We start from the raw sequence: 25,224 nt of genomic DNA, 5'->3' as shown, positions 1-25,224 counted from the left end.
TTATTCAAATTGCTTTCAGATTTTATAAACATAAATTTATTAAATAATGATTCAGTAACTTTAGATCAAACAAGTTTTATAATCTACATTATTGTTATACTATAATTAAAGAGAAAATTTAAGAATAAATCAATTAAGCAATATTATATATAATTAAAAAAACTATCTTTTCCATTCCCTAAAAGTTACCTAGCAGGTATCTCGCAGTCGAGCAAACTCGCTTGGAGCTTTCTTGTCTGGTTTCCACCCCTAATGAGGGATTGCAATTCTCAATCAATGCGGCGCGCCGGCAAACGTTTTTTTTTCTCCATTTCTTCTAGGTTGTTTTTTTTTTTTTTTTTTGTTGGAGTTGTTGTTGGGGAGAAACTGGCACGCTGTTGCTGTGACTGCGACTGCGGCAGAGACAGAGGCTGCTGTCGTCTCCCTCGGCTGCTGCCGTTGCTTCTGCTACTGCGGCTGCTGCTGCTGCTTTGGCTGTGACGTCACGACAAGGCCGTGGTCAACGGCCAACGGCAACAACAGATACAGAGATACAGACAGATGCCGAGGCGCACTGGAGCAAGCGCTGCTTATCACCAAGCAACATCGAACAGCGAATTGACGCGCAATAATAGTACTGCAAAAGGCAAAAAAAAAAAACAAATATACATAAATAATTCGTTGTAGATTAATTCGACTAGAGGTAAGTTGTAAATTAATAATGTGGCTGCTGCTGTGGCGCCTGCTGCTCTTTGCTGCCCTGGGCCACGCCCACTACACAACAAGCAGCGATGTCGTCGTCTACCATACGCTGCCCCACTTCTGGACGGGCGTCGGCTTCTGTCCCGCTGGCGACATTAGTCACACAGGCATTGCCACGGCCCTGACGTCGCCCGCTCTCCAATTGAATCTGCGACAGATTGGCGCGTTGCCCTTTGGAGCCATCACACACATACGCATCCATTGGCTGCTCGAGCTGGTGCAGTTGCTCGAGTATAGTACGGATGGAGTGCCGCGCTATGATTACGAAAAGTTCGATGCGTTTGTCGATCTGCTGCAGGAACTGCGACTGTCGCCGGTGCTGGAGTTCATGGGCAATCCCGGTCAGGTGTTTACGGCGAATCCCGAACGCAACTGGTTTCTCTGGGAGCACTTCACCAAGAGTCTGATCAACCATCAGCTGGGTGAGTTTGAGTAGATGACGATTGCCGTTTCCATTCTCATATTATTCGCATGCTGTAGCTCGTCATGGTGCCGCTCGCTTGTCCAGCTGGCGCTACGAGACATGGAACGAGCCGGATTTGCTAAACTACAACCGCATCAACTTCACCGCACAGTCCTATCTGGAGTACGTGCAGGCCGTGCGTCGTGGCCTGAGCAAAGCTGGCGGCCGTCGCAAGTCCAAGCGTCAGCAGCAACTCTATCGTGCCCTGCGAGGTCCCGCGGGTCTCTTCAAGGCGGAGCAACGTCATCCGCTGTGCTGGCAACTGCTCGAGGTGTGCAACGAGCAGCTGGCCAAATGTCCCATCGATATACTCACCTATCATCGCAAGGGCATCGATGGCAGTGCAACAGAAATACTAAACGGTTCGCTGGCGTTGCTCGCCAAGATCTATCACGACTATCCGCAGCTCCAGCAGCTGCCAGTGGCCAATGAGTGAGTGTCGAAGTCGGTTTAAGGGTATGCGAGGTATTTAATAGACTGAAAGTTTAATAACTTGATCGGTGTATCCATGAGAGTCAAAAGGGAAAGGAATTACGTGCCAATACTCATTTACAGCTGTGAACTTTGAAATAGCAGTGCGACAGAAAGAAAATTACACAACGATTATAAAATGGAACGTAGAGATTAGAAACGAGAAAAAAAAACCCCGTTAAATTTCTTTAGTTTTTCCTGTATTTTCATATATATACGCAAGAGCAGAACGTTTTGTGGGTCCTAAGAAGAACAAATTTAGTTTAGAAAATTGAATAAAGAATCTTTAAGCCTGACAACACATTAATAGGCTTTATAGGATCTGATAACCAACTACATATGTACATAACAACGGTGTGGAACTTGTTTAATCGCTTTTTCTTTCCTAGCGAGGCGGATCCCGTTTCGGGTTGGAGCACGCCCCGTGACTTCCAGGCGGATGTGCGCTATGCGGCCACCCTGATGTCCACAGTGATGCAGCACTGGCACGCCAAGCTCGCTGGCGGCGTCATGGATCAACTGGAGTCCATCAGCCATGACAATGCCTTCCTCAGCTATCATCCGCACGAGTTTCAGCAGCGGTAAGACCAGAGCACTTCCTTCACTCGTGAGCTAACTTCGTTTTCTCTCGTAGCACACTTCTGGCGCACTTTCGCATGAATGAGACGCAACCGCCGCATTCGCAGTTCATACAGAAGCCGGTGTATGCCGCTCTAGGCATGCTGGCCAAGCTGGGCACACGCGCTGCGGACCTGGAGCTTGTCAACATGGACAGCAAGCACAGTGTGCAGGTGCTGCGCAGCATTTCCGGCAACGGCGTGGCCCAGTACATGGCCACCATCTTTCTCAGTCCCGAGCAGGCGGGACCACAACTGACGGCCTATCATCACAAGTATACGCTGAACATGTCGATTGCCAATGAGTCGGCGTTCATCACGGAGCTGCTGGTGCCGCACAGCACAGATCCGTTCCGTGTGTGGCAACAGGCCGGGAGTCCAGCGTATCCGAATGCAACACTGCGGGAGCAGATGCGTCGGGCGCAGACACCGCGACTGTATGAGACGGGCCCCATTTGGCAGTACAACAGCGAGTTGGTGGTGAACTCGGCCAGTCTGCCGTTGCCCTGGGTGATGCTGTTGCGCGTTTGCTCGGCGGCGTGGCCCAAATTGAAGCGACCCCAGCAGCTGGAGATTGTGGCGATCACTGGGCGTGAGGTCTTCATCAGCTGGAGCGAACAGCCGCGCTCCACGCAGTGCCTAAAGAGCTACGAGGTGTGGTTTAGGGCTAGTGGCGACACAGCTGCCTCCGCTGACTGGCAGCAAATCTCGCTCGGCTGGCATCTGCCATATCCATCGTTTCAGTATGCTCCCGGTCTCAATGGCAGCGTCAACGGTGAGTTAAGACATCAATTGTGCAGTCATAGTACTAAATTTAGTAACCTTGTAACAGGTTTCTACAAGGTGCGCGGCGTAGATGTCTTCAATGAGCGCAGCACCTTCTCGCAAATTGTCGAATATCTCGAGTTGTAATTTAACACACAATTGATGAGCACACAAAACAAGAAATCATAAGGTAAAAATGGTTATTAACATATCGCTCATATTAGATGCAAAACATAATCAGGCTTTAATTGGCCGCAAGGCGTCGTCGCTGCTGCCGCTGCTGCTTCTCCTCATCCTCCTTCACTTGAACTGTCGTCGATCTCTCTGTCTGGAATGGAACTGAACTTGGGGCACAAATCTTCAGAGAGGCAGCGAAACAGCTCGAGGCGCCTTGCCAACAATTCAAGTATTCTCATATACATAAATATTTATATAAATATACATATAGTACATAACGCGTGTTTTAACTTTGTGTGTGTTGAGTGTAATAGTAAAAGCAAAGCCAGGATTAAAAGTTGTCAGTTTAGCCTTCGGCATCCAGCACCAGCCACTTCTCGTTGATGTGCTCGATCTGCTTGGTCAGTATGGGATTCCGCACACGCACCTTAATCTCCAACTTGCCTCCTACCTGCTTCCTGCCCTCCATCAGCTGTAGTTGAGTAAATCGAATTAATCAAAGTTCTATTAAAAATTAATAAAATAGACACTCACATCATAGGTGTCGTGTATATCGCACTTGGTCTCCAGCGGCGCCAGCTTCACATTTACGCTACCAATCAGAGTGTCGGATCTCAAGAATCCTCTGAAACAACATACGGGCAGTTTACGACTTAGTCCACAACAATCAATACTGCAGCTGCTTAGCGTTTTGTTTGTTTTTTGTTTTTGTGTGTGTTTATTTATTGATTTTATTTTAGCGACATTTTTTTGTGGCGTAGCATTGAGCGCGTTTCGAAATGAGTTGGGATTTGGCAAAAAACATATTTATTAAAATATCTGAATAATGGGTTTAATGTCTTGCAATGGATATGTGTTTATCGAGGCGCAAAGCTCTACAGGAAAACAAAATAAATTTAAGGATGTAGGCAAATTAAGCCAGAAAAGCTAATAAGTAAAGTGGTCTAATAATTTAAGACAAAACTAAAAGTGAAATAAAAGCATGCCATCAATTAGGAATTTAGTTGTAGTTTTATATGAAAAGTTTTGAAACAAATGAAAAAAACTTGTGATAGATGAAAATACTTTACTGTCTTTAAAACCAATTTAAATTAGCTTGAATTATGAACTCCAAATCTACTTTACTTTTACTTTTACTATAAAAAACAATTTCAAATTAGTTGATTGAAATTAGATTTCAATTAAGACTTTAGTGAAGTATTGATATAGAGTTATATTAAGTTATCAATTACTACAAGAAGTACAATTACTATAATTCTATTCTGTATAGCTTGCGGCTTAGAGTTTGACAGTATTATACGCCACAGAACCTCAATGAGTTCTACTATATCAACTATATCGAACTTTCGCTTCACCTTGGTTAATTGATATGCGTATGCGTTTGGCATTAGTACAGATTAATTTCGTTACAGCAGTGCTAGTAATTGATTAATAATTCAAAAGCAAAAGCCAATCGCAAAGGCGACACTCACCCTCGTGAATAGATCTCGAACTTAACGCCATGACGTTTGATGATGCGATTAAACTGTCGATTGCCCCGCTGGATATCAACCTTGAAGCGTTCATCGTAGTCCGGACTATCTGTGTCCTTGATCACATTCGTTTTAGCCCTGAAGAATTCATCCTACAGTGCAACAGAAGTTAATATAATGGTTAACTACAAGAGACATGAAATACTTGCATTCAACAGAGGATATTCAATGCGCACATAGGTGTCCACATCCTTGGGATTTGCCACATTATAGTTTAGACCACGCACTACAACAATTTCGAGTTCATTGTCCGTCAGATCCGTGTTGCAGTGCACAATGTTAAAGGAACGCTTCTCGTAGTGGAATTTGGGCAGTGTTTGATTCTTGCGCTTCGAGTAACGCACCAAATCCAAATCCTTTTGCACTGTCAGAGCGAGATTCTCGAAGCGATTCATTCCTGCCACATCGCCCATGGCCTTGTGGTGATCCCTCGTATTCTTGCACATCATAAGCTGCTTGGCCAGCTGCTCCTCGATGCGCACACCTATCTCACAAATGTCATCGCCCGGATCACATTCCTCGGCTGCCACTATGGCGAACGATGACTCCAGATTATCGCGCTGCGAAGGCGGCACAGGCAGCTGAAAAACAATATTCATTACTAACGATTCTTATTACTGATGAAGTACTCCGCTTACTGTATTCAGATCAACGGGCAATCCGCTGCTCGCCGCATTCAACAGCGCCTCAAAACCTTTGTAGATCTTCAAGTATTCCTTGGCTTGATCAATTTCACCCGCTTTCTTAGCTGCTATGGCGGCCAATTTGAACTCCCTTTGCCGCTCCAGCAGCAGCTTCATTTGCTGCTCGGCCAGATTGTTCTTGTGCTGGTTGCCCGAGGTGCGTGTCGTCAAATCCTTGGAGGGCGATGGCGCCGGTGCTCGGCGTTCCGTTGTTGGTGTCGCTGTGGTCGAGCTACTGGGAGTGCCGCCAGCTGAAGTGCTGGCCGTGGCGGGCGGTGATGTGGGTGACATGGGTGGCGTCGCTGCTGGCGGCGGCTTAGCTGGCGCATCAGCTGTGGGAAGCGCTGGAAAACCAGGTGGTGTGGGCAACTCATCGTAGGCCACGGGACGCCCAGCCTTGTGCTGCTTGATCGCATCTTCATACTGCTTTACAATACGTCCAAAGCGACGCGCTTTGCTCGTGTTGTTCTCCGCCTTGGCGGCTTCTTCCACGGACTTGTATTTATCGAGACGCTGCTGCAGTGCTTCCAGCATGGACGATGGTATCGTCGAGGGGGCTGCAACCGCTGATGGCGGAGCTGGTGCTGGAGTTGGAATTGGAGCTGGGGCAGCAGCAGGAGCAGGAGCTTCACCACCTTGCAACTTGGCCATGAAGGCTAAAAATTCAGCTGGTGGTGGCGGCATATCGCTGAGATCAACCTCCTGGCCATCCTCGCACATCTTGACGACCACATCGAACTGCTTGACGACGCGCAGAAACTGTAGAGCTGTTTCTGTGTCGCCACTCCGCTTGGATTGTACTGCAGCTGCTTTGTACTCGCTTTGGCGTTGACGCAACTCTGCCACCAAGGGATTGGCTGGCTGTGTGGACGTGGCAGGAGCTGCTACTGCTGGAGGAGAAGGAGAGCTTGGCGTGGGCGGCGCTGGAGCAGCACGAATTGGTTTCGGCGGCTCTGGATCAGCTTCTGATACAGCTGGTGCTGCTGGAGCATCGCCTCCTACCGGCTTCACACTAACCTCGGGCGGAATGTCGTCCACATTGATGGACTTACCAGAAGCCGATTGCTTCGCCAGATCCTGCAACGTCTTCAGTCCTCTCGCATAACGTCGCGCCTTGGCTGCTTCACCTGCTGCTTTGGCATTAGCCTCCGCCTGCTTGTACATGTCCAAACGCTGTTTGATGATGCTCAATGTGTCTACTGTGGTGGTGGGCAGAAAGGTTTGCACTGGCTCTGGGTCTGCAGCGGGGGCAGCAGGAGCAGCTTGTTCCTCCTCCTGCTCTTCCAGTTCGCCTCCCGTGATGCCCTGCAATTCGCCCAGCAAATCAGTATCGTTCTCAAGGGCATCGTCGTCATCATCGTCGCTGACATCACGCATGCTGTCTGCAATCATTTTGTCCAAATCACTGTTCGGCATTAGTTTTGCCTTTGGCTTCGTTTTGGGTTTTGGTCCGCCACCGCCCGCAATTGCTGCTAATTCGGCTTCCAAATCACTGTCACCCGCATCGTCGTCGTCACCGTAGCCAGCGCTGGGATCAAAGTCATCTGGTATTTCCGTTAAACCAAACTAAATAGCGGACGAGGAAATCATGAGTCATAAAAATAAATAGACTGTCAGAGGGGGAAGCTTTTTTTAATTATGTACCTGGGACAAATCGTGTTGACGACGCTTTGGTGGCTCGGGTTTCTTGCGAGAGAACATTCTGAACTAATTTATTGCAATATCCTTATGTCTATGACTAATGTGTAGGCACTATAAATCTTTTTGTTCACGCCAGATTAAAGACCTAAATTGCGTTGTAAGCGAAGAGCACAAAGCGCAGACAATAACAAAATTGGTTGTTATCGAAACTAAAGATGAGCGATTATACAGACTCCCATTCACATTCACTTTCATTTCATAAGGTATCGACTTACTACTAAAAATCGTTTATCGCCTTTCTGTAAATATGGACTGCAGTTAAATATATATTAATTAAACAAAATCTAATACGTATGGGCAGAAATTAGACGTGTCGCAGATCAGACACATTTATTATAATCCAATTGGATTCGTTTATCTCGACTATTCCAATTGGAACCGATGCTATCGACCACCACCACTCGTGTTATTTATCGATGAAATTGTCATCACAGTGCACAACAGTTTGCGAAAAATTCGTGTAAAAATTTGCTATTGATTGGACAATTTGTTGGTTTTTAAGAAAGGCAAAATTTAATTTTATCAAGTTTGTTGCCTGTGCCGAGACATGCATTAGTGTGCGTATTCAAAAAGCTGGCTCTGGTGCGTGCGTTGTGCGTGGAAAACGTGTCCAAGACCGTTCAATTTGAGTGTTTCGTCCGTTTTTTGTCTCGCACACTGGCCATTATTTTTCCTCGATAGGCGCCGAAGGCAGCGACGTCGACAGCGACAACGACGACCGACGAGGAGACGATAAAAAAGCATTGCGGCAGTTGCGGCGGGGAGACAGCAGCACCAGTTTTGTTTAATTAAGTGTGGCAGAAATAAACAAACAGATTGGCATTTGTCACACAGCGAACGAAGAACGGGCGTGGCTAGAGGAACTTGTTAAGAACAACAACAAAAGTTAAACGAGCGCTGGAGCAGCAAGCAACAAGTAGGCGGCTGGAATGGAAGAGGTAACGCTGACGGAGCCCGAAACACGCTTCTATGGCGAACTATTCCAATGCTGCGACGTGGAGAATGCCGGCAAAGTGCCGATGCTCAAGGCAACCGAATTGTTTCGCTCAGCGGACATTGCCAACGAGACAGTGATTGAGGTAGGTCCAATTAAAGTGTTCCCCAACTCGTGCCTGGCTAATTATGACATATTTCATTGTTAGATCACTGCCTTAGCTGGCATTCCGTCGACGGCGCTGCACATCTCACGTGCTCAGTTCTATTCATGCCTCAAGCTCATTGCTGCCCATCAGGCAGCGATGCCGTTGCGCCAGGAGCTAATAGCGGCCACAATGCCGCTGCCATTGCCGCATTTCAGCTGGAAAGAAGCTGCGACAACTGGTTGCGAGAATGGTTTGGGTGCACTGCCTCCGCCGCCGCCCACAGACCGTCGCAACTCGCTGCGTCGCAACTCCCAGCAACAGCAGCAGCAGCAACAACAGTTGGACCAGTTGCAGGACACGTCGGATGTGCCCAGCACTGATTCAGAGGTGGAGCAAAACGAGTCGAGCTGTGGCGGCGATTTCGATGAGCTGGCTGGCGCTGCACACGATGTGGGTGCTGTTGTCAGCAGCAGCAGCAGCAGCCGCGAGACAGTGCGTATAATTAATCTTATCAAAAAAGCTATGCAAACAAGCTCAAGTTATTTGCTTTTGTTCCTCTGTTAGCAACGTCGACGTGGCGCTGGCAACGGCGGCTCACCGGAAGCGTGGAGCACCAATAGCGATAGTCCAACGCCCACGAACAGCGTGGCGGAGCGTCCTTGGGCACAGGATACGCTGTGGCAGGGCTTACTGGGCGACGAGCATCGCCAGCTGCTGGGCACCGAGGAGGAGTCCTCGGATCGCCACAGCAGCGATGAGGATGACAACGAAAATGAGCTAATCACCATCTATCAAATAACCGCCGAGCAGCGCGAATACTATAATAAGCAGTTTCGCGCTGTGCAGCGTGATCCACACGGTTTACTCTCTGGTCAGGCAGCGCGGTAAGGTTCAACGTAATCACATTCGAATTGATGCCTATTAATTCCACTGTTACTCTTTAGTGTCTTCTTTGAGAAGAGCCGCATTCCTGTCGAGGAGCTGCGTCACATTTGGCAGCTGTGCGACGTGACACGCGACGGTGCTTTAAGTCTATCCGAATTCACAGCTGCCATGCATCTGGTTGTGCTGCGTCGCAATAATATTCCCTTGCCCAGCAGCTTGCCTCATTGTTTGCATCCTCAAGTGCTCGCGGCGGCAGCGACAGCAACTGCAACATCAACAACATCATCCTCATCGTCGCTGACGGCAACGCACATACCTCAAGAGCCGCCTGAGGCTGATCTCCTGCATCTGAACGATGATGACGATGACGAGCATACGGACAATACGATTATAAGTAGCTCGCAGGCGAATAAGTCACGTGCTGTCGCTGCAAACAACGAAAAGAACATTATGAATCTGAGCAGCATCTCGACTTCGAGTCAGGTGAGCAACAGCAGTGGCTCACGACGAGAGGTGACTACAACGACGCCACCATCTCTGAAAAATCGCAGCATTTCCAATTCGCCAAATGTTGAAAAGTCAAGCACAACAACATCAGCAGCAACTTCGGGCGGTGCTGCAACTGCCGGAGCAGCAACAGCAGCTGCAGCGGTCACAAACGATTCCAGCCAATGGACCAAGTTTAGCGAATCTCCCACGACAACGACAGGTCAAATTGTAGGTGCAACTTCTACTGTGGCTGCTGCCGCCAACACTAACGCGACCATTTCTAGTCCTGGTCTCAAGCCAGCGCTGTTCGACATGAAACGCACTGCTCAGGATGTGGGCTCGAATCCGCAAATCTTGCATCCCGTGCCGCTGCGTGTGACGCCAATAGGTGAGACTCTGTGATGCAATGGCAAAACTGTCAAAATACTTATTTTTGTTGATTTGCAGGCACAGCTATTGTTGCCACTGGTGAGCAAGCGAATGCTCAAGCAGTTGCCGCAAATGATATGGATGGGGTGGTCGTGTTGCGCGAAGAGAGCCCCAAGGCTGCAGCCACAATAGCAGCAGCAACAGCAACAGCTGCAACGACAACGACAAACAATCAAACGTCTACAACGCATCGTGATCGCGATCGCGACTCCATGCAGAGCAGTGATCTGCGCGCCATTCAACGTCCCCAGGCTAAAAAGCTGCCAGCTAAAAACATTGGCGCTCTGCCGCCACCGCCTCAACGGGAGCCAAGCATTGGCTCCTTGGGTGTCAATGAGCCACCAGAGCCACAAACGGTAACAGCGTTGCCCATGGGTTATGCCAAAAAGGAGCCGCCACCTTTGCCGCCGCCAAGACCACATCGACACACACGCAGCAGCAGTCTGGACTTGAACAAGTTCAAAATGGGCGCAGCTGCTGCACAGCAGCCAGAGGTGAGTGCAGCTGTTAGTAGATGTAAGAAAAACGGGAGCAATAATCTTACTCCAGCTAAGCATAAACACAATTAATTTTAGAGAGCTTCCATTAATCTAAAGATTACTGAGATACTATTAAACTAGTGCAATGTTTTGTCCGCTTAACTATATTTCTACATTCTATCTTTCACAAGTCATCTAGTTTTATTCCATAAATGCATCGAGCTTGCTTTGTGGTAAATGAATGCACACATTTATTATTAACTCATTAATAATATTACTGAAGAAATTCGTCCGCTTAATAAGTAAACTAATGTTTTTCTCATATTTAGTAATATTTTCATTATTTCTAACAGTTATTGTTATTATAATCCTGCAGTGTTTTGCGTTCTTAAGTTGGTGTTTTTATCATATAACCAACTGGAGTTTGATATGCTTGAATAATAATTATTATACATCTGCATTTTAAAGCATTTGAATGCTGCAGCAATATAAGTGATTTCGGTGTACCGAAACAATATACATGTAACGCGTGTTTTTCCATCGTTTTGATGTAAACAATTTTTGTAATATAAACCCTACTTTAATTAAGATAACCGCGCAAGCCAGCTTTGATATGCAAACCTCAACGGGTTTTGCCGATTTCACGCACTTTGCCAACGAAGACGCGACTGTTGTAAGTGTGACATTGAAACCATCTCTCAATCTTGAACTTGATTTTGAATTTGATACTTGCATCCGCAATTGGCTGTAGCTTTTACTAGTGTTATGCGTCCAAAATTCTGTAGCTTAACTAATGATTTGAATTCACATCATTTTCATTTATGACTATACTAATAATGCATTCCAAACTCAATATTACAGTTGGATGCGAGCAGCAGCAGCGCTAATGCCACAGTCGCTGCCTCGATTGCCGAGCAGCAGCAGCATTCATTGCCACCGGTGCCGCCGCCGCCTGCTTTTGTGCCGCCCACGCGCATCTCGTTGCAACAGACACAGCAGCGCATCTCAGCATTCGAGGTGTATCGCAAGCCGCAGACACCGGCACCGTTAACGTCGACATCAACTTCAACGGTGGCAGCACAATTGCCCAATGCGGAGACCTTCGATAAACGTGTGTCGGCCATAAGCGATTCGTTGCGCCATGTCTCCTTCAAGCAGAATCAAACGAGCACCACCGAGTTGCTGCAACGTCTGCGGGAGCAGAACAATTCGCTGCTGCATCTGTGCAACGATCTCAGTGACGAGCTGCTCTGCGTGCAGACCCGCAAGGAGGAGATGCGTCTCAAATTGGAGAACTCTAGCAGCTGCTGGTGGAGCTGCAGCCATCGAGGCAGCAGCAGACTCATCGATGACGGCGCCAATGACGGCGAATGTGACTGGTGGCTCAGCCGGATCGTCCGGTGGCCATACAAATGTTTAAAGTGTTTTTGTTGTACTTGTTTCTGTTAGTGTTGTATGCAACACACACACACACACATATATATATATATATATGAGAAGGAGGCATCAACAGTTAATGCGAATTTCGTTTTGCACGCTGCTTGCATTTTTTTGCTGATTTAATTGTAGGCTAGTTCAATCTCAATTAATACAATAATGTATGGAAATTGTCATGCGCATGCAACAAATACCACAAATCCATAACAATAACAATAGTGCCGCCTCTACACACACACTCACACACAAATTATTTATGCAGGCAGATCAATTTATGTATACTTCTCGCTAGCGCACATAAAGCTAATTGAATTAATTGTTAAAGATAAATGTGTAAATGTAAAAATGACAAACGTTCGCTTTAAAGAATATACTCCACTACAGGCAACTCCTCCTTAGATGATCGATTTGGCGGCCACAAAGTGGCAACGCAACATGAACTCATTGCTAATTTTGCATTTCTTTTTGGCTACAAACCTAATAAATCACTGTTTAATCTCTGCTATTATATTAACACTTAATTTGCACGAAAGGCAAACAAAAACAATAATTAATTTTGTAAAACCTCGAAACCTGGTTCCATTAGGAAAACAAAACGACCTTCTCACTCATTCCGGCAATGAAAACAAAATTTATAATGTTTAATGTGCTAAAAAACAAAAAAAGAAAAAAACAAATAATTGTAACGCTCCTAAGCCAGGCTTAAATGTTTAAGTATTAGAAGTGAAAACTTATTACCACAAAAATCATATAAAAAAACAGAAAAAATGAAACATGAAAATTTAAATTTCCTTGGAAACTTAGCTTAGGTTAAGTTCTATTCCACAACTATTTTCTATGTATACACAAATTGATATTATGTATATTTATCAAATTTCTTTAGGCATTTGTAAAAAGTATAAACAGAAATGAAAAAATCCAATTTACATATTTAATTTACCGGACCAGAAGTATGCTATCTTCGAATTTATAAAGATGATATATACCATAAACGAATATCATCTTTTGAATATGCGTGCGCATTTTCTTTTTGCATACTTGAAAAACCTATTTAATAAATGTACGTACGTATATATGATTTTTCTCATCATCAAGCAACTGATAATAAATCTTCAACTTGTTAAACATTTTCAAAGATTTACAATAATAATAACAAAAACTAAATGCAGTGAATGGAAAGAAGAAAAGAATATGAAAACAAACAAAAACGAAAGTGATATTAAGCACTATGTAAACATATTGTTACGTTGCAGCGTAATTAATGCGTATTGTTTTGAGGGATATACATCTATATGATATGAAATGAAATGATAAATGTATTAAGTTGATGTTACAAAATGCTAAATGCAATAAATATGTATATGCTGTATAAGCAAAATGTAAAAAACTCGATACACTTTGTTTTTGAATTTCCCCCGCAAGAAGTGTTGAATCAAAAAGGCAGCCCTGCTTCGATAGACAATTAGAGCTTTGCGATAACGGACGCAGCATGTTATCGATTGTGCAGCATTCGCCGCTACACATCACTAACGCTTTGCGGCATTGGAGCAAATTTTCGCAAAATTTGCCATACGATTTTTACGTGTGCATTTGTTGAAATTGATTGCTTAAATGGTGTAATAGGCATTAAAACAATTTGCTCCGTGCGTGCGTAATATTTGTGCGCATCTTTTGCACGTTTGTGGCTACCAAAAAAACGGCAAAAGCAAAGCCAACAAATCGCGTGCAACTGGCGAAGAGGCTGCTGCTGAAGTGCAGGTTAGTTTACGTTTACACAATGGGTTTGATTTATAATACTGCTGCAGTCGATAAGTAAATATCTAGATGATGGTCTCTTCCTAGTAAGTTTTATGCGTCAATGTTAATCGCGCTCTTTGCGCTCGCACATTTGCCAATCTTTCGTAACCCGCCGTCCCTGCCATTGCAATCATCAAGGTGTGGCAAAGGCAAAGCAGTAAAGCAAGCGAGCACAGCAACAACAGTAGCTACAGCAGCACCAACTACTACTAAAGCAAATACCAACACTGACGCTGATTTAACGGCATTAACGAGCAACAGTAATTTGCAGACAACAACAACTACATCAACATCATCAATTCTAATTAGAACCCGCCTCAATATGAGCTCTAGCAACATTGAACAGGATCAGACAACGGAAGCGAAAGCCGGCGGTGGAGTCATTGTTGCCGCCAATGGCAATCAAGTGGATAACAAAAAGATCGAAGTCATGTAAGTGATAATTCGGTTGGCTTAAAAATGTTGATCTAGTTCCGATTATACGTTATTTGTTCATTGCAGCAACTTCAAGCCATTTGCCAAGCAATGTTGTCATAATATCAAAACGAATCATACGAAAATCTATGGCTGTGGCGGAACTCATGTTCACGGCTCCTCCAAGGTCAAGCTCAAGAACGTTGTCGACTACAAATGGGAGCACAAATACTACTATCCTGGTCACTTGGTCGCAGTGCATCGCGATGGCAAGCATTTGGCCTATGCTATCAATGGTATGTACTTAAAGTATGGCATTAATTACATTATACATCTTTTCTTTCTATCTCTGTATAGTAAACAATAAAGCCACCGGCATGGAAGGCATGGTGCGTGTGTGCAACACCAACACTAGCCAACGTGCTCTCATCAAGGGCATGAACGGTGAGGTGCTCGATCTGCAGTTTGCCCATAGCGAACGTGATCGCATCTTGGCAGTGATTGATGTGAGCTCAATGTTTGTGTATAAGATCGATCTAATCGATGGCAGTTTGTTGTGCAAACTTGTGCTCAAAGTCGATGATCCCATTGCAAATTATACCCCTGAATTTGACATGGTCTCGTGGTGTCCGTATATCACCAGCAGCCACAGCAGCAACGCAGGTGGCACTGTTGGTGCCAGCGGAGAGGAGGAAGATGAGAACCAGCTGTTGCTGTGGTCACGTAGCTCGCAGTTTCAATGCTTCCATGTGCGCATGATTGTGTCCGAGCATGGTGTAAGTTGAACAAAATTAAAACAAATTAAAATGTTCAATTAATTTGTATGTATTTTTATATATTAGCGCGGCCAAATACAGCCAGCTGCTTTGGAGACTGGCTATTTGAAGATCGAAGAAGATTCATTAATCACCTGCGCTGCTCTCTCGCCCGATGGCACCACTGTGGCCGCTGCTTGTGATGATGGCGTTGTGCGTTTCTATCAGATCTATTTGTTTGATGTGCGCAATCATCGCTGTCTACACGAATGGAAGCCACACGATGGAAAACGCGTCTCCTCGCTTTTCTTTCTCGACAACATCAACAAACCGGTGGATGAGTAAGTATTCTATCAATGTTTTCTATACTATTTGTTTTCACTTCTATTTTGCGTATGCAGTGCCTATTGGCAGTATGTGATCACCACCAGTGATTACAACACTGAGATTAAATTGTGGAACTGCTCGCTGTGGGAATGCCTCCAGACGGTCAATATTGTGGCTAGTATTCCAACGCCTGTGCAGCCATGTAAGTTTATTGCCGGCATTGATCGCAGCGCTGGCTATCTGGTCATCTCAAGCATCGACTCTCTGGCCGTCTATGTGATGCAAATCAACAGCGGCGGCGCCTTGAATAGCAGCCTCAATGATCAGGCCAGCGATAGCGGCGACTCTGAGAATGGCAATGTTTCGGCCGGTGCTGGCAGCGGTAGTGTAGGCAACAAGGAGACCGTCGCACGCATCCAAAACGTGGCGGAATTCAAACTGAGCTCGGGCATTTTGTCCTTTTCAATTGTGGATGCCAGTATGCGTCAGCTGAAAACCACCAACGAAAACTACTATCAGTTCGAGGATGACTACGATGATGATGATGATGAGAATAATGCGACTACTGATGCGCTTGTGGTGCATATGTTTGTCGTGCAGGGCAAGAGTCTGCAAGAATGTCAGATTATCTATCAGCCATGTGCGGCGGAAAAGATAGAACGTAGCTTGACCACTAGCAGCAACAGCAACAAACGGTCGCTCACACCCGATGATGGGACAACCACTCGACTGTTGCATGTGGGCGACATTAAACAGGAGCCTAGCTCACCGCTCAATAGCAGCAGCGGCTCCAGCGCTGTACCGCTGGACGCACTCTTCGCGAAGCCAAAACGCAACTCGGGTGGCACCACAACGTCCTCTGTGGTTGCCGTCGCTGTTGCTGCAGCGGCCGCTCCGTCAGCCATGCTGCAGGACCCTTCCTCGGCCAACTCCGCGAACAAGTCGCGTTCTGCTTCGCCATTTAGTAGTCTGCTGAATCTCATGACACCGGACGCATTCAGCGCCACCAGCAGCAACAGCACTACAGCCGTCCTCTTGGCCACTAGCAACAGCAGTGGCGGTAGCAACACAACTGGCACAGATGCCATCAACACCACAGCTGCTGTCGCTGCTGCCGCCGCCGCTACTGTGAATGCAGAGCAGTCGGAGATTAATAGCCATGTGCTGAACACACTGCGTATGTTGGCCACGGTGAATGCCAAGGGCACGGATTCATCTAATGCAAATCTATTGAATTTAATGAACAATACATTAATTGAGGATCGAGAGCAGCAAAAGCTAAAGGAAAAACTGGAGGCACGTAAAAAGTTTATTGCCATCGATCGCAATCCGGAACGCAATGTGGCCGAGAATTTGGCCAGCGGTGGCTCAAGTCCTAGTCGTGAGGTGCAAGAGATTATGGCCACCCAGGAGGATGCAGATGCTGATGATTATGAACCAGAGTTGGAGAATTTGGAATCAGACGAGGACAATAGTTATTTTATGCTCTGCAAAGCCGAAAAGAAGTAAGTAATCAATGGCTAAGATAAATTCTGTTTGGCTTTCTAACTAAGATATGTTTTATAATCCCTAGGAAGGAGGAAGAGTTGGCCAATGCATCGCCATCATTGCTGCAAGCGGTGGAGGAATCTGCGGCCAATTGGTTGCCCGATGCATCGTCGTCTAAGTTGCAAAGCGCACCTACTAAGAAATCAGCTGAACTGCAAAATGCAGCACAAATCATGTCGCAAGCGGTGCAGCACAAGAATAATGGCAACGTGCCACCGACGCTGGGTGGCAGCAACAGCAGCGCCAACAGCAGCAGCAACAATAATACATCAAGCACTTTGAATAGCAGCAATAATAGCAGCCACAATGCAACAATCGAAAATGCCGCTGGCAATGCGGAAATGAATGCGAAACTGGAACAATTATTGGGTAAATATGAGATGCAAGATTCAAGAGATTCATTTAACATAATCGATTTGACTTTTTGAAGATCTGGTCAAGGCACAATCGCAGCAGTTGAATAAATTAGAGCATGAGGTGAACAAGCTGCAACAGCAGCAGCAACAACAGCAGCAACCTGGCAGCAGTAGCAGCAGTGGCAAAGCAGCTGCCTTGCAACCAAAAACTGTCAACGAGCTGGCTTATAAAATTGAAATGCAATTATGCAAACTGATGGAACAATATCTAAAGCGCTACGAGAACGAGCACAAGCGGCGGCTGGCCGAATTTCTACACGAACGGTAAGCAGAGCACATTTCAAAGATATCAATATTTTATATATATTGCTTTTCACCATAGTGAGAATCAAAATCGCGTAATGCGCGATTCCGTGCTGCAGGTGCTTAATCAATATGTGATGAAGCACTTTACGGACATCATTGGCAATGTGCTCAACATGGAGCTACAACGGCACATACTGCCATGTGTCAGTGCCAAAATGGATCAATTACAGAATCAAATGCAACTAGAAATGGTGCAAAAATTGAGTGTCTTCGACAAGACCGTGAAAGAGAACATTGCCCAAGTGTGCAAGAGCAAGGTAAGCAGTCCCATATAACGAACCTATTTTTAAATACAGCAATTAAATGTGAGTGTATTATCTAGCAATTTCTGGATGCCTTTGGCAAATCGGTGCTGATAGGAGTGCAGACGAGCCTGCAAACGGCATTCATAGAGTCCATGAGCAGCACGTTGATACCAGCCTATGAGAAGTCCTCGCAAAGCATGTTCAAGCAGCTGCACGACGCCTTCAGCGTGGGCATCAAGGACTGTGAGTGCAGCAAATGCATTTTTTTCTTCAGTTACTAAATTGCATTTTTCGTTTGCAGTTATGGTAGAGTTTAGTGCGTATCTGCAGCATATGCCGCAACCGCAGGGTGAGGAGCTGAGCAACAAGCTGGCCCTGTTGAAGCAGCTGGTCGAGACCAATTTGCTGAAACATCGCAATGAATTAACCGACGCCATGCTCGAGACACAGCGCGAAGTGAAGAGCTTAGAAATACTGCTGGCTCGCCAGGTACAGGAGACCATACGCACTGAATTGCGCAAGTATGTGGATAGCCAGAGCATGGCCATGAGATCACAGGCAGCCACTCCGGCTCCGACTTATGATCTGCGGGATAGCATTAAGCAATTGCTGCAGGCGGGACAAATCAACAAGGCCTTCCATCAGGCGTTGCTGGCTAACGATTTAAATCTGGTGGAGTTCACGTTGCGTCACACGGATCGCATGCAGGTATTTGCGCCCGATGGTTGCCGGCTTGAGCAAAAGGTGCTGCTTTCTCTTATTCAGCAAATTTCTGCCGACATGAGCAATCACAATGAGCTTAAACAGAGGTAAACGGAATAGATGAATTTGTTGGCTTGGGAAGTGTTTTAATAAATTTTATATATTGTAGCTACCTCAATGAGGCACTGCTGGCCATCAACATGTCGGATCCCATAACGCGCGAACATGCGCCGAAAGTACTCTCAGAACTGCATCGCAATTGCCGCATGTTTATTAAGAATTGCCCCAAGAGTCCGCAATGCAGCAACGTTCGCCTCCTCATCGCAATGTGCAGCGCCACGTACCATGATCAGTTTAAATGATATCACGAACAAGCTTTTCCATCCAGTAGTTGGCAATGACAACCTTTTTTGATCCCCCAAATCCCATGCACAGATCCCTAAACACGACACACAATACATAACTATATAGACAACAAGAGACCGACCATCGTTTTGTAGTAAAGCAACACACACACATCCCGCAAAGAATCGTCTTCTAGCTCTAGCTTTGCCCTTATGTTGACTACATAAGCGGAAAAATATCCCAATTTTTTTTTCAATTTCGTTACTATTTGTTTTGTGCGTATTTGTTTCTAGTATTTCTTAGATCTTATTCACATCTCATGTTCTTGTCACGATATATATTGTCTTTTTCCAGTTAAGCAGTAAACAAAACAGAAATCATAATAATTACGAAATTAAGCTGAAAAGAATCATTCAACGTGATTAATATTTACAATAAGTTTAATAATATGTATTTAAAATATTGAGTATTTTTTTTTGATTTCGTTTCTTTTGCGCGCTTTTTTATCGATAGAATTTTTTCCATTTCTTATGACGCTTATTGAAGATTAAAATAGACACGTTAAAGCAGAGCTATAGAATTACATTTTAAAACAATTACTAAATATTTTCAAGATACGAACGAACTTTTCCAAAAGGGACAATTATGATGATTGCGAAAAAAAGAATTACAGAACTGCAACTAAATGCGTAAATATTAAGCTAAGCCTAAAAAAAAAATTATAATAATAAAAAAAAATATTAAATACAAATCAAAATATGCGATTCATTACACTATTTTATATCATCCTTTTGATCAAAAAAGAGGGAGGATACATAGAACAAAGGTAAGTAGCAATTTAAAGAACTTCAAAAAGACAAAAATATGTAAATATACTTATTTTTTTTTATACTTACCAAAAAGAATTAACAATATTCTTAAAATATCATAAATTGGTAGCAAGCAACAATACAGAAAACCAATTGCACCACGTACTCCCTGTTTGAGAGGATCTACATATGTAAGTGTTCTAAGCTAAGAGGTAAATCCACCTGCTTTTCGATTATGATCGCCAGGTATTTCAGCTGAGTGGTTGTAGTTGTTGTTGGAAGAACCTAGTTTCCCGAACGGGTAAAAAGTGCCAAATCGGCCAGTGAAATACCAGGCAAACATAAGTTAGCAGCAAGCAAATAGTATGGAAAATCAATTGCGCCATATGCTCCCGTGAGAGGATCTGAGTGTTCTGAACTGCTGAGGGGTAAGTCCGCCTGCTGCTCTATTATGTCCGCCTGGTATTTTAGGTGCTTCAGTCATTTTTTTTTATTACTTCGAATCCTACCAAGAATTTTTGTACTTTGCTTATTATCTACTAGGGGAACAGAATTGACCAGCAGGTCGCCGCAGACAAAGTCACTTCGCTATGTTTTTTATTCTGACCAATCAAATGCAAGCACTCTCTCGCACTTCCGCTCTTAGGATCCTCATACAAGAGAACACTTACTGAAAAATTGACCAATGACAGCAACGATTATGTGAGTCCATTCTCAGATTGATCCACGTGCCACTCAATTATGTTCGCCTGGTATTTCAGTTCTTCCGCATGATAGGGGGTCTTGAGACCCACTCAGAAACCGTCACGAGATACTGACAAGTGTCGCTGCACTAAGTAGTGTAGTCTGCTCTCTTAATTTTTCTCTGAGCACTAAACTCATTCAGCGAAGCTATATGATTGGAAGAGGAAGGTGGAGCGGGGAGGACAGTTCCAGATAGTGCCTAGTCACGTGTATGGTGAGGGGGATGGAGGGGGATAAGGTTAGGCCAAGTACTCTAAGATTGGCAGGATGACTGTGCATTTCCCTATTGCCGACTTCACTCCCCTATAGAGGTTTTGTGACACACTTTCTTCAATGCGGTTATTTTTCGTATGAAATATCAGTACTAAATATTTCATTGGTATACTTGATTACCAGCAATCTGCACGGGGTATTATAACTTACCAACATTAAACATATAAACTTGGAATTATAAAGTATATATATTTTCCTGATCAGCCAGACGATATTGTCTGTATGTATTCATATTTAGACCTCCGAGAGTATAAGAGATAGACACTTAATTAGCATTGGTGGTGTGGCAGATCAATTGTGTTTTAGAACTTTGCTTAGAATTTAGTGCTTCTCTACCCGACATTTTTAGCATCGTTTAGTACCTTTCGATCGTAGCATGTTTGCTGCTGATGATAATAAGAGCGTGATGGATAATTACAGACGTAGACTATATATTTGCCGATACAAAATGTGGTCTTAGAGACTAAAACAAAAACAATTATGTGTAGGTGGATTTTGATTTGCACAGCGTAAAAAGTGTTTACCAAAGCTACACTTAAAGCTAGCAGTGTAATAATAGCACCATGTGGTGATCAGCTTATCAAAGCGAGCAGTTCCGAGGTGCGCTGCAGGCAACGACAGCCACAGCCCGCGGCACAAACACTGTGTTTCTGTGGGAAATAAAGAGATCATCAGTTATAGTTGCAGTTATCTTAAAGAACTTTAAGCTACACACCTCGAACCACTGCATCATGTGCTGCATGTGCCCGCCGTGGCCGCACGAGAGACACGCATTGGCCGCTCCACGTACGGGCAGGCAGCAGAGCGTGCAGAAGAGCACGGGCCGCTTGCAGGGCTCACATTTGGGCGTTCGTTTGGGCTTTGCACAGCCGGAGCACTCGGTGACAAACTCAACGCCCTGCGAAGGCGGAGGCGCGTGTAGCGTATGTTTGAGAACTAAAGCACGCTTGGAGAGCAGCTGCCAGCCAAAGAGTATGTCAGCATAGACGCGTTTAAACTGATCAAAGAGCGGCATGCGTGTACGCTTAATCAGCGAACAAGCATAGGCATCCGTTTGTCCAAATGTCATCAGGCAATTCAGTGAATCCGACCACGAATTGCTGCGCAGCTGTTTCAGCTGCTGCAGATTGCCGGCAGCAGTGCGTGATTGTGTCGACGACTTAAAGTCCAATGGCAACACTGTGTGATAAGGCGAGAGCTGGGCATGCAATTGACTGGGCAATCGGCAGCTGGGCACATCCTTCAGATCGCTGGGCGCTGCCGGACACTTGTCAAAGAGGCAGGCCAAGAGTACCGCTGTCTGCACATCGCCAGCGCCTGCGTAGTGCATGATTAGCGATTCCAGCAGTGATTTCTTAAACGGATCCTTGTGAAACAACATTGGACAGTTCATCCCCAGCTGCTGGCCAGTTGCTGGCGGCGTTGCAATGAGCTCGGCCAACAACCAGATTGGCAACAAATCTAGCCGGCCGTGGGCACGACAAATCTCGCCATTGCGTCGACAGGTGTCGGCAATGTTGCGCTTGTCCAGCGTAAATTCGCGCGCCATCTCGCGATTAATGTGCAGCAGCTGGCTGGCATCGTAGACATGGACAACGGGCGTGGTGCCATTCATTTGACGCATCACACGCTGCTTGCCCGGCTTGCCGGCAATCATGCGCTCCTGCAGATAGAACGAAGCATTCGCATCTCGTTGCGTGGTAGCCATCGCGTTGCCCAGCAGGCCGCTGCTATTAATGGCACTCAACGTACGCGGCGTGATGGCCTGATGCTGACGCAGTGTTAGGCGTTTGGTGTTCAGCACCTGGGCAAAAGTGGTCAGCATGCCGATGGCATTGAAGTGAACGCCCGAGGTGCGTGGAAATGGAATGCAGGCATCGTGCAGAGCACTGGACAATGCGCCCTCCAAACGTGGTGACTGCAGCAGCAATTGGCTGCGATCCGCTCCCACGCCGACGCCGCTCACAGCCGTCACACGTTTCTTCATGGCCGCGACCAGAGCACGCAAACATTGCTCGAGGCAGCTGCGGGATTTCTTTACCCGTTGCAGCGCATTCGAACGCAACACCTTGAGCAGCACGGCGCTGACATCGCTAGATAGGGTTGTGCCCTGGCACAATTGAAAATCGGGCGGCACATTGGGGCTGGGATACGAGGTGGGGAATGTCACCTGCAGTATGACCGTGTGATCGGCTGCACAGATCTTGAAGCAAGCATAGCGCTTAATGGCATCCAGCATATCCACATCCACATTCGGCATATTCGTGTTCAGCAACGAGAACTCGTGATGCAGCGAACACGTGGGTTGATCCGTCAACGAGCGCGCTATGTGCGTCTCCTCGCGTCGCGTATAGACGCCGCCAAAGCTGGGCGAACGTGCCATGGGAAGTGCGTTGCCCCCAGCAGCACCGGCTGCATCCAGTGTGGCCACAATGGGCAGCGAAGCCGCTGCCATGGGACGTGGATGTAGCGTATGCAGGAATTCTGGTGGTGTTAACGCGCGCAATTCACTCAATTCTGGCTCGTATCGTGGCGTCGACTCGCTCTCCTCATCCTCATCCGCTGAGGGTTCGCATAGCTTGAGCATTTGCTCATCGATCTTCCACACACGCAACGTGCGATCTCGCGACCAAGTGACCAGCTCCTAAAATCAGTTGTTAGTAATGTTTTTGATTGTAATTATCGAGCTATTCTTACAATTTCATTAAAGTTCTCGCGATTGGGACGCCAGGCAAAGTCCAGAATGACATCAGTGTGACCCACAAAGGAGCAAATCGGATCCGTTTGCTTGCTGTTGCTCCAGAGCAGCAGGCTGTTCTCGCCACGACCCAAGTGCGGCACCACAATGCTGACCAATCCGTTGCCAATGGGCTAAGGGAAAAAATCGAAAGTTTCAACTAAAGTTGGGGAGAACAAATGACTCGCATTTACTGTATATCGGGCACGCCACACGGGCGACAACGTGGTGATGATCTTTTCGGCACGACGCGGATTGCACACATCAAAGTACTTGACAGTGCCGTCCTGACTGGCGGTGGCCAAGCACGTCTCGCGCATGTGACTCCAGTTGATACCATGCACACGATTCAGATGCGCGGTAATGTAGTGCGTTGGGCAGCTGCCCTTGCGTATGTCCCAGATGCGCAAGTCACCATCGTGTGCAGCGGCGAGCAGGTTGCCGGAGACGCGATTGAAACCCACTTGGGTAGCACCAGCTAGAAAAGAGAGGCACATTTAAAGCAACTGCACAATGAATGCCATAGAACAGCGAGCTATACTCACACATGCAGACGGCATTCAAGGAGAGCGCCGGCTTGCGAGGATCGCGCAAATCCCAGATGTGCGAAAACGTGTCAATGGAGCAGCTAACCAACAAGTTGGGGTTCTTGCCATGCCAGTCGATGTCCGTCACTGTGCGCGTGTGACCACGCAGCGAGTTCTCATAGTAGGGCTCAGCGGGTCCCCAGCGCACAATGTCAATGTTTTGACTGGTCTGAAAAATACAAAGATGGCATTGTATGAGCTGGCATTAAAGCTGTACTAATGGCATAACTCACCGCTATGGCGCAGTACTCTCGACGGCTGGGGCAAATGGCAAACTCGGCCACGGACACATCGTACTTGGACTGACGTTCGTGGCGACGCAGCGTGCCATCATCTTGGCCCAAGCGCTGCAGTGCCAAATGACCGCGACCCGCCAACAAGACCCATTGGCCCGAGTAGTCCACGGACATGGCGGTGGCCTGTGAATCGCGGTGCTCGTAGCATTTGTTGCTCTGCCTAATGATGTACGTCTGCTCGGAAACTCCGCCAACGCCGCCTGCAGTTCCTCCACCACGCTCCCCACCGCTGCTGCTGCCAGCTCGCAGCGTCTCTGTTGGCGGCATTTGGTGATTTTATGCTGTTGGTGTGTGGGGGGACAACATAAGGTGCGAAATCTAATGAATTTTACCAACTAAAAGCACGAAACAAAACGAACTGATAAGCGATAGAGAAAGAGACGATGATGAACACGCACAACGATAACAATAACAAACTATTACACTGAGCAGTGTGACCGCCCTCGTTTTTCAAATATGCCATTTTTAGTTCGTATCGTTTTCTGCATTACCGATATTCAACACGTTATAATCCAAAAAACTATCGAATTTTCAAATGCTGCAACAACAAATTCAACAAGTTATCAATAACAATTTTTAAAAAAAATACGCCGAGATGTTCAACGCACTCGACTACGATTTTCAGTTTATTGGTGTAAGTGCATATGCCAACAAAAACCAAGTTGTGAATTGGTACGTTTATTTTTAATTTAAATTGTTACTAGTCTTATTTGCTTTATATACAAGGGGGAATTTAGCAATAACTTAAAGCTAAAGCATCGTAGTAGTTCTAATGTCTCATCCTCTTCTATGACAGAAATCCAGCTCTCTTTAAGCTGCTATACTACTACTAATATTCTAGTGGTTGGGTTATCATTCAACGTTACAAGGCAAACCTATAATTATAAATGCTTCTGTGAATCAGTATTTCATAGGATAATGCTATAAAAAGCTAAATTTTCCAAATAAATTGTTTAAACACAAAAAGAAACG

At 45.9% G+C, this 25,224-nt stretch overlaps 5 protein-coding genes across 16 annotated transcripts in view; 3 read left to right on the top strand and 2 right to left on the bottom strand.

Moving 5' to 3' along the window:
• Positions 1–381: 381 nt before the first annotated feature.
• On the top strand, positions 382–3,362 carry LOC117566186 (alpha-L-iduronidase). Of its 2 annotated transcripts, XM_034245692.2 has the most exons (6): positions 382–613; positions 667–1,163; positions 1,222–1,636; positions 2,065–2,256; positions 2,310–3,067; positions 3,125–3,362. In XM_034245692.2, exons 2-6 carry the CDS (start codon positions 701–703, stop codon positions 3,202–3,204), a joined length of 1,908 nt encoding a protein of 635 aa, XP_034101583.2. In that variant the 5' UTR covers positions 382–613; positions 667–700; the 3' UTR covers positions 3,205–3,362. The 2 variants fall into 2 exon arrangements, with proteins under 2 accessions (XP_034101583.2, XP_051859232.1); XM_052003272.1 differs by having other exon boundaries at positions 382–1,163.
• Positions 3,363–3,464: 102 nt separating this feature from the next.
• LOC117566185 (coiled-coil and C2 domain-containing protein 1-like) lies at positions 3,465–7,295 on the bottom strand. 2 transcript variants are annotated; one of them, XM_034245690.2, is made up of 6 exons: positions 7,094–7,295; positions 5,405–7,015; positions 4,916–5,347; positions 4,707–4,858; positions 3,769–3,913; positions 3,465–3,706 (listed from the first exon to the last, which is right to left on the bottom strand). In XM_034245690.2, the coding sequence occupies exons 1-6, from the start codon at positions 7,148–7,150 to the stop codon at positions 3,581–3,583; spliced, it is 2,523 nt and encodes an 840-aa protein (XP_034101581.2). In that variant the 5' UTR covers positions 7,151–7,295; the 3' UTR covers positions 3,465–3,580. The 2 variants fall into 2 exon arrangements, with proteins under 2 accessions (XP_034101581.2, XP_034101582.2); XM_034245691.2 differs by having other exon boundaries at positions 3,769–3,859; positions 7,094–7,293.
• A 261-nt stretch (positions 7,296–7,556) lies between these two features.
• On the top strand, positions 7,557–12,631 carry LOC117566183 (ralBP1-associated Eps domain-containing protein 2). 3 transcript variants are annotated; one of them, XM_052003271.1, is made up of 8 exons: positions 7,557–8,229; positions 8,293–8,724; positions 8,797–9,116; positions 9,177–9,994; positions 10,054–10,529; positions 11,104–11,187; positions 11,376–11,820; positions 11,852–11,934. In XM_052003271.1, exons 1-8 carry the CDS (start codon positions 8,080–8,082, stop codon positions 11,932–11,934), a joined length of 2,808 nt encoding a protein of 935 aa, XP_051859231.1. In that variant the 5' UTR covers positions 7,557–8,079. The 3 variants fall into 3 exon arrangements, with proteins under 3 accessions (XP_051859231.1, XP_034101579.2, XP_034101580.2); XM_034245688.2 differs by having other exon boundaries at positions 7,559–8,229; positions 11,376–12,631; XM_034245689.2 differs by lacking the exon at positions 11,104–11,187 and having other exon boundaries at positions 7,561–8,229; positions 11,376–12,631.
• Positions 12,632–13,478: 847 nt separating this feature from the next.
• On the top strand, positions 13,479–19,359 carry LOC117564082 (enhancer of mRNA-decapping protein 4 homolog). Of its 4 annotated transcripts, none has more exons than XM_034242710.2 (12): positions 13,479–13,709; positions 14,020–14,180; positions 14,250–14,458; positions 14,520–14,938; positions 15,005–15,258; positions 15,319–16,749; positions 16,818–17,161; positions 17,223–17,472; positions 17,531–17,771; positions 17,837–18,002; positions 18,061–18,568; positions 18,631–19,359. In XM_034242710.2, exons 2-12 carry the CDS (start codon positions 14,071–14,073, stop codon positions 18,821–18,823), a joined length of 4,125 nt encoding a protein of 1,374 aa, XP_034098601.2. In that variant the 5' UTR covers positions 13,479–13,709; positions 14,020–14,070; the 3' UTR covers positions 18,824–19,359. The 4 variants fall into 4 exon arrangements, with proteins under 4 accessions (XP_034098601.2, XP_051858131.1, XP_051858129.1 ...); XM_052002171.1 differs by having other exon boundaries at positions 13,887–14,180; XM_052002169.1 differs by having other exon boundaries at positions 13,794–14,180.
• Positions 19,360–21,043: 1,684 nt separating this feature from the next.
• LOC117565764 (GATOR complex protein Wdr59) overlaps positions 21,044–25,224 on the bottom strand; it is a 62,401-nt gene continuing 58,220 nt past the window's right edge. For all 5 annotated transcript variants that reach the window (XM_052003121.1, XM_052003119.1, XM_052003120.1 and 2 more), the window contains exons 2-7: positions 24,190–24,533; positions 23,915–24,125; positions 23,564–23,847; positions 23,330–23,503; positions 21,348–23,276; positions 21,044–21,282 (exon numbers count right to left, since the gene is read on the bottom strand). In XM_052003121.1, the coding sequence (XP_051859081.1) occupies positions 21,205–21,282; positions 21,348–23,276; positions 23,330–23,503; positions 23,564–23,847; positions 23,915–24,125; positions 24,190–24,519 (3,006 nt within the window). In that variant the 5' untranslated portion in view covers positions 24,520–24,533 and the 3' untranslated portion in view covers positions 21,044–21,204. The remainder of the gene's footprint in view (positions 21,283–21,347; positions 23,277–23,329; positions 23,504–23,563; positions 23,848–23,914; positions 24,126–24,189; positions 24,534–25,224) is intronic.

The sequence above is a fragment of the Drosophila albomicans genome, chromosome 2L, assembly GCF_009650485.2.
Source record: "Drosophila albomicans strain 15112-1751.03 chromosome 2L, ASM965048v2, whole genome shotgun sequence".
NCBI lineage: Eukaryota > Metazoa > Arthropoda > Insecta > Diptera > Drosophilidae > Drosophila > Drosophila albomicans.
The sequence above is the reverse complement of the archived record's forward strand: the minus strand, read 5'-3'. Positions and strand labels throughout refer to the sequence as shown.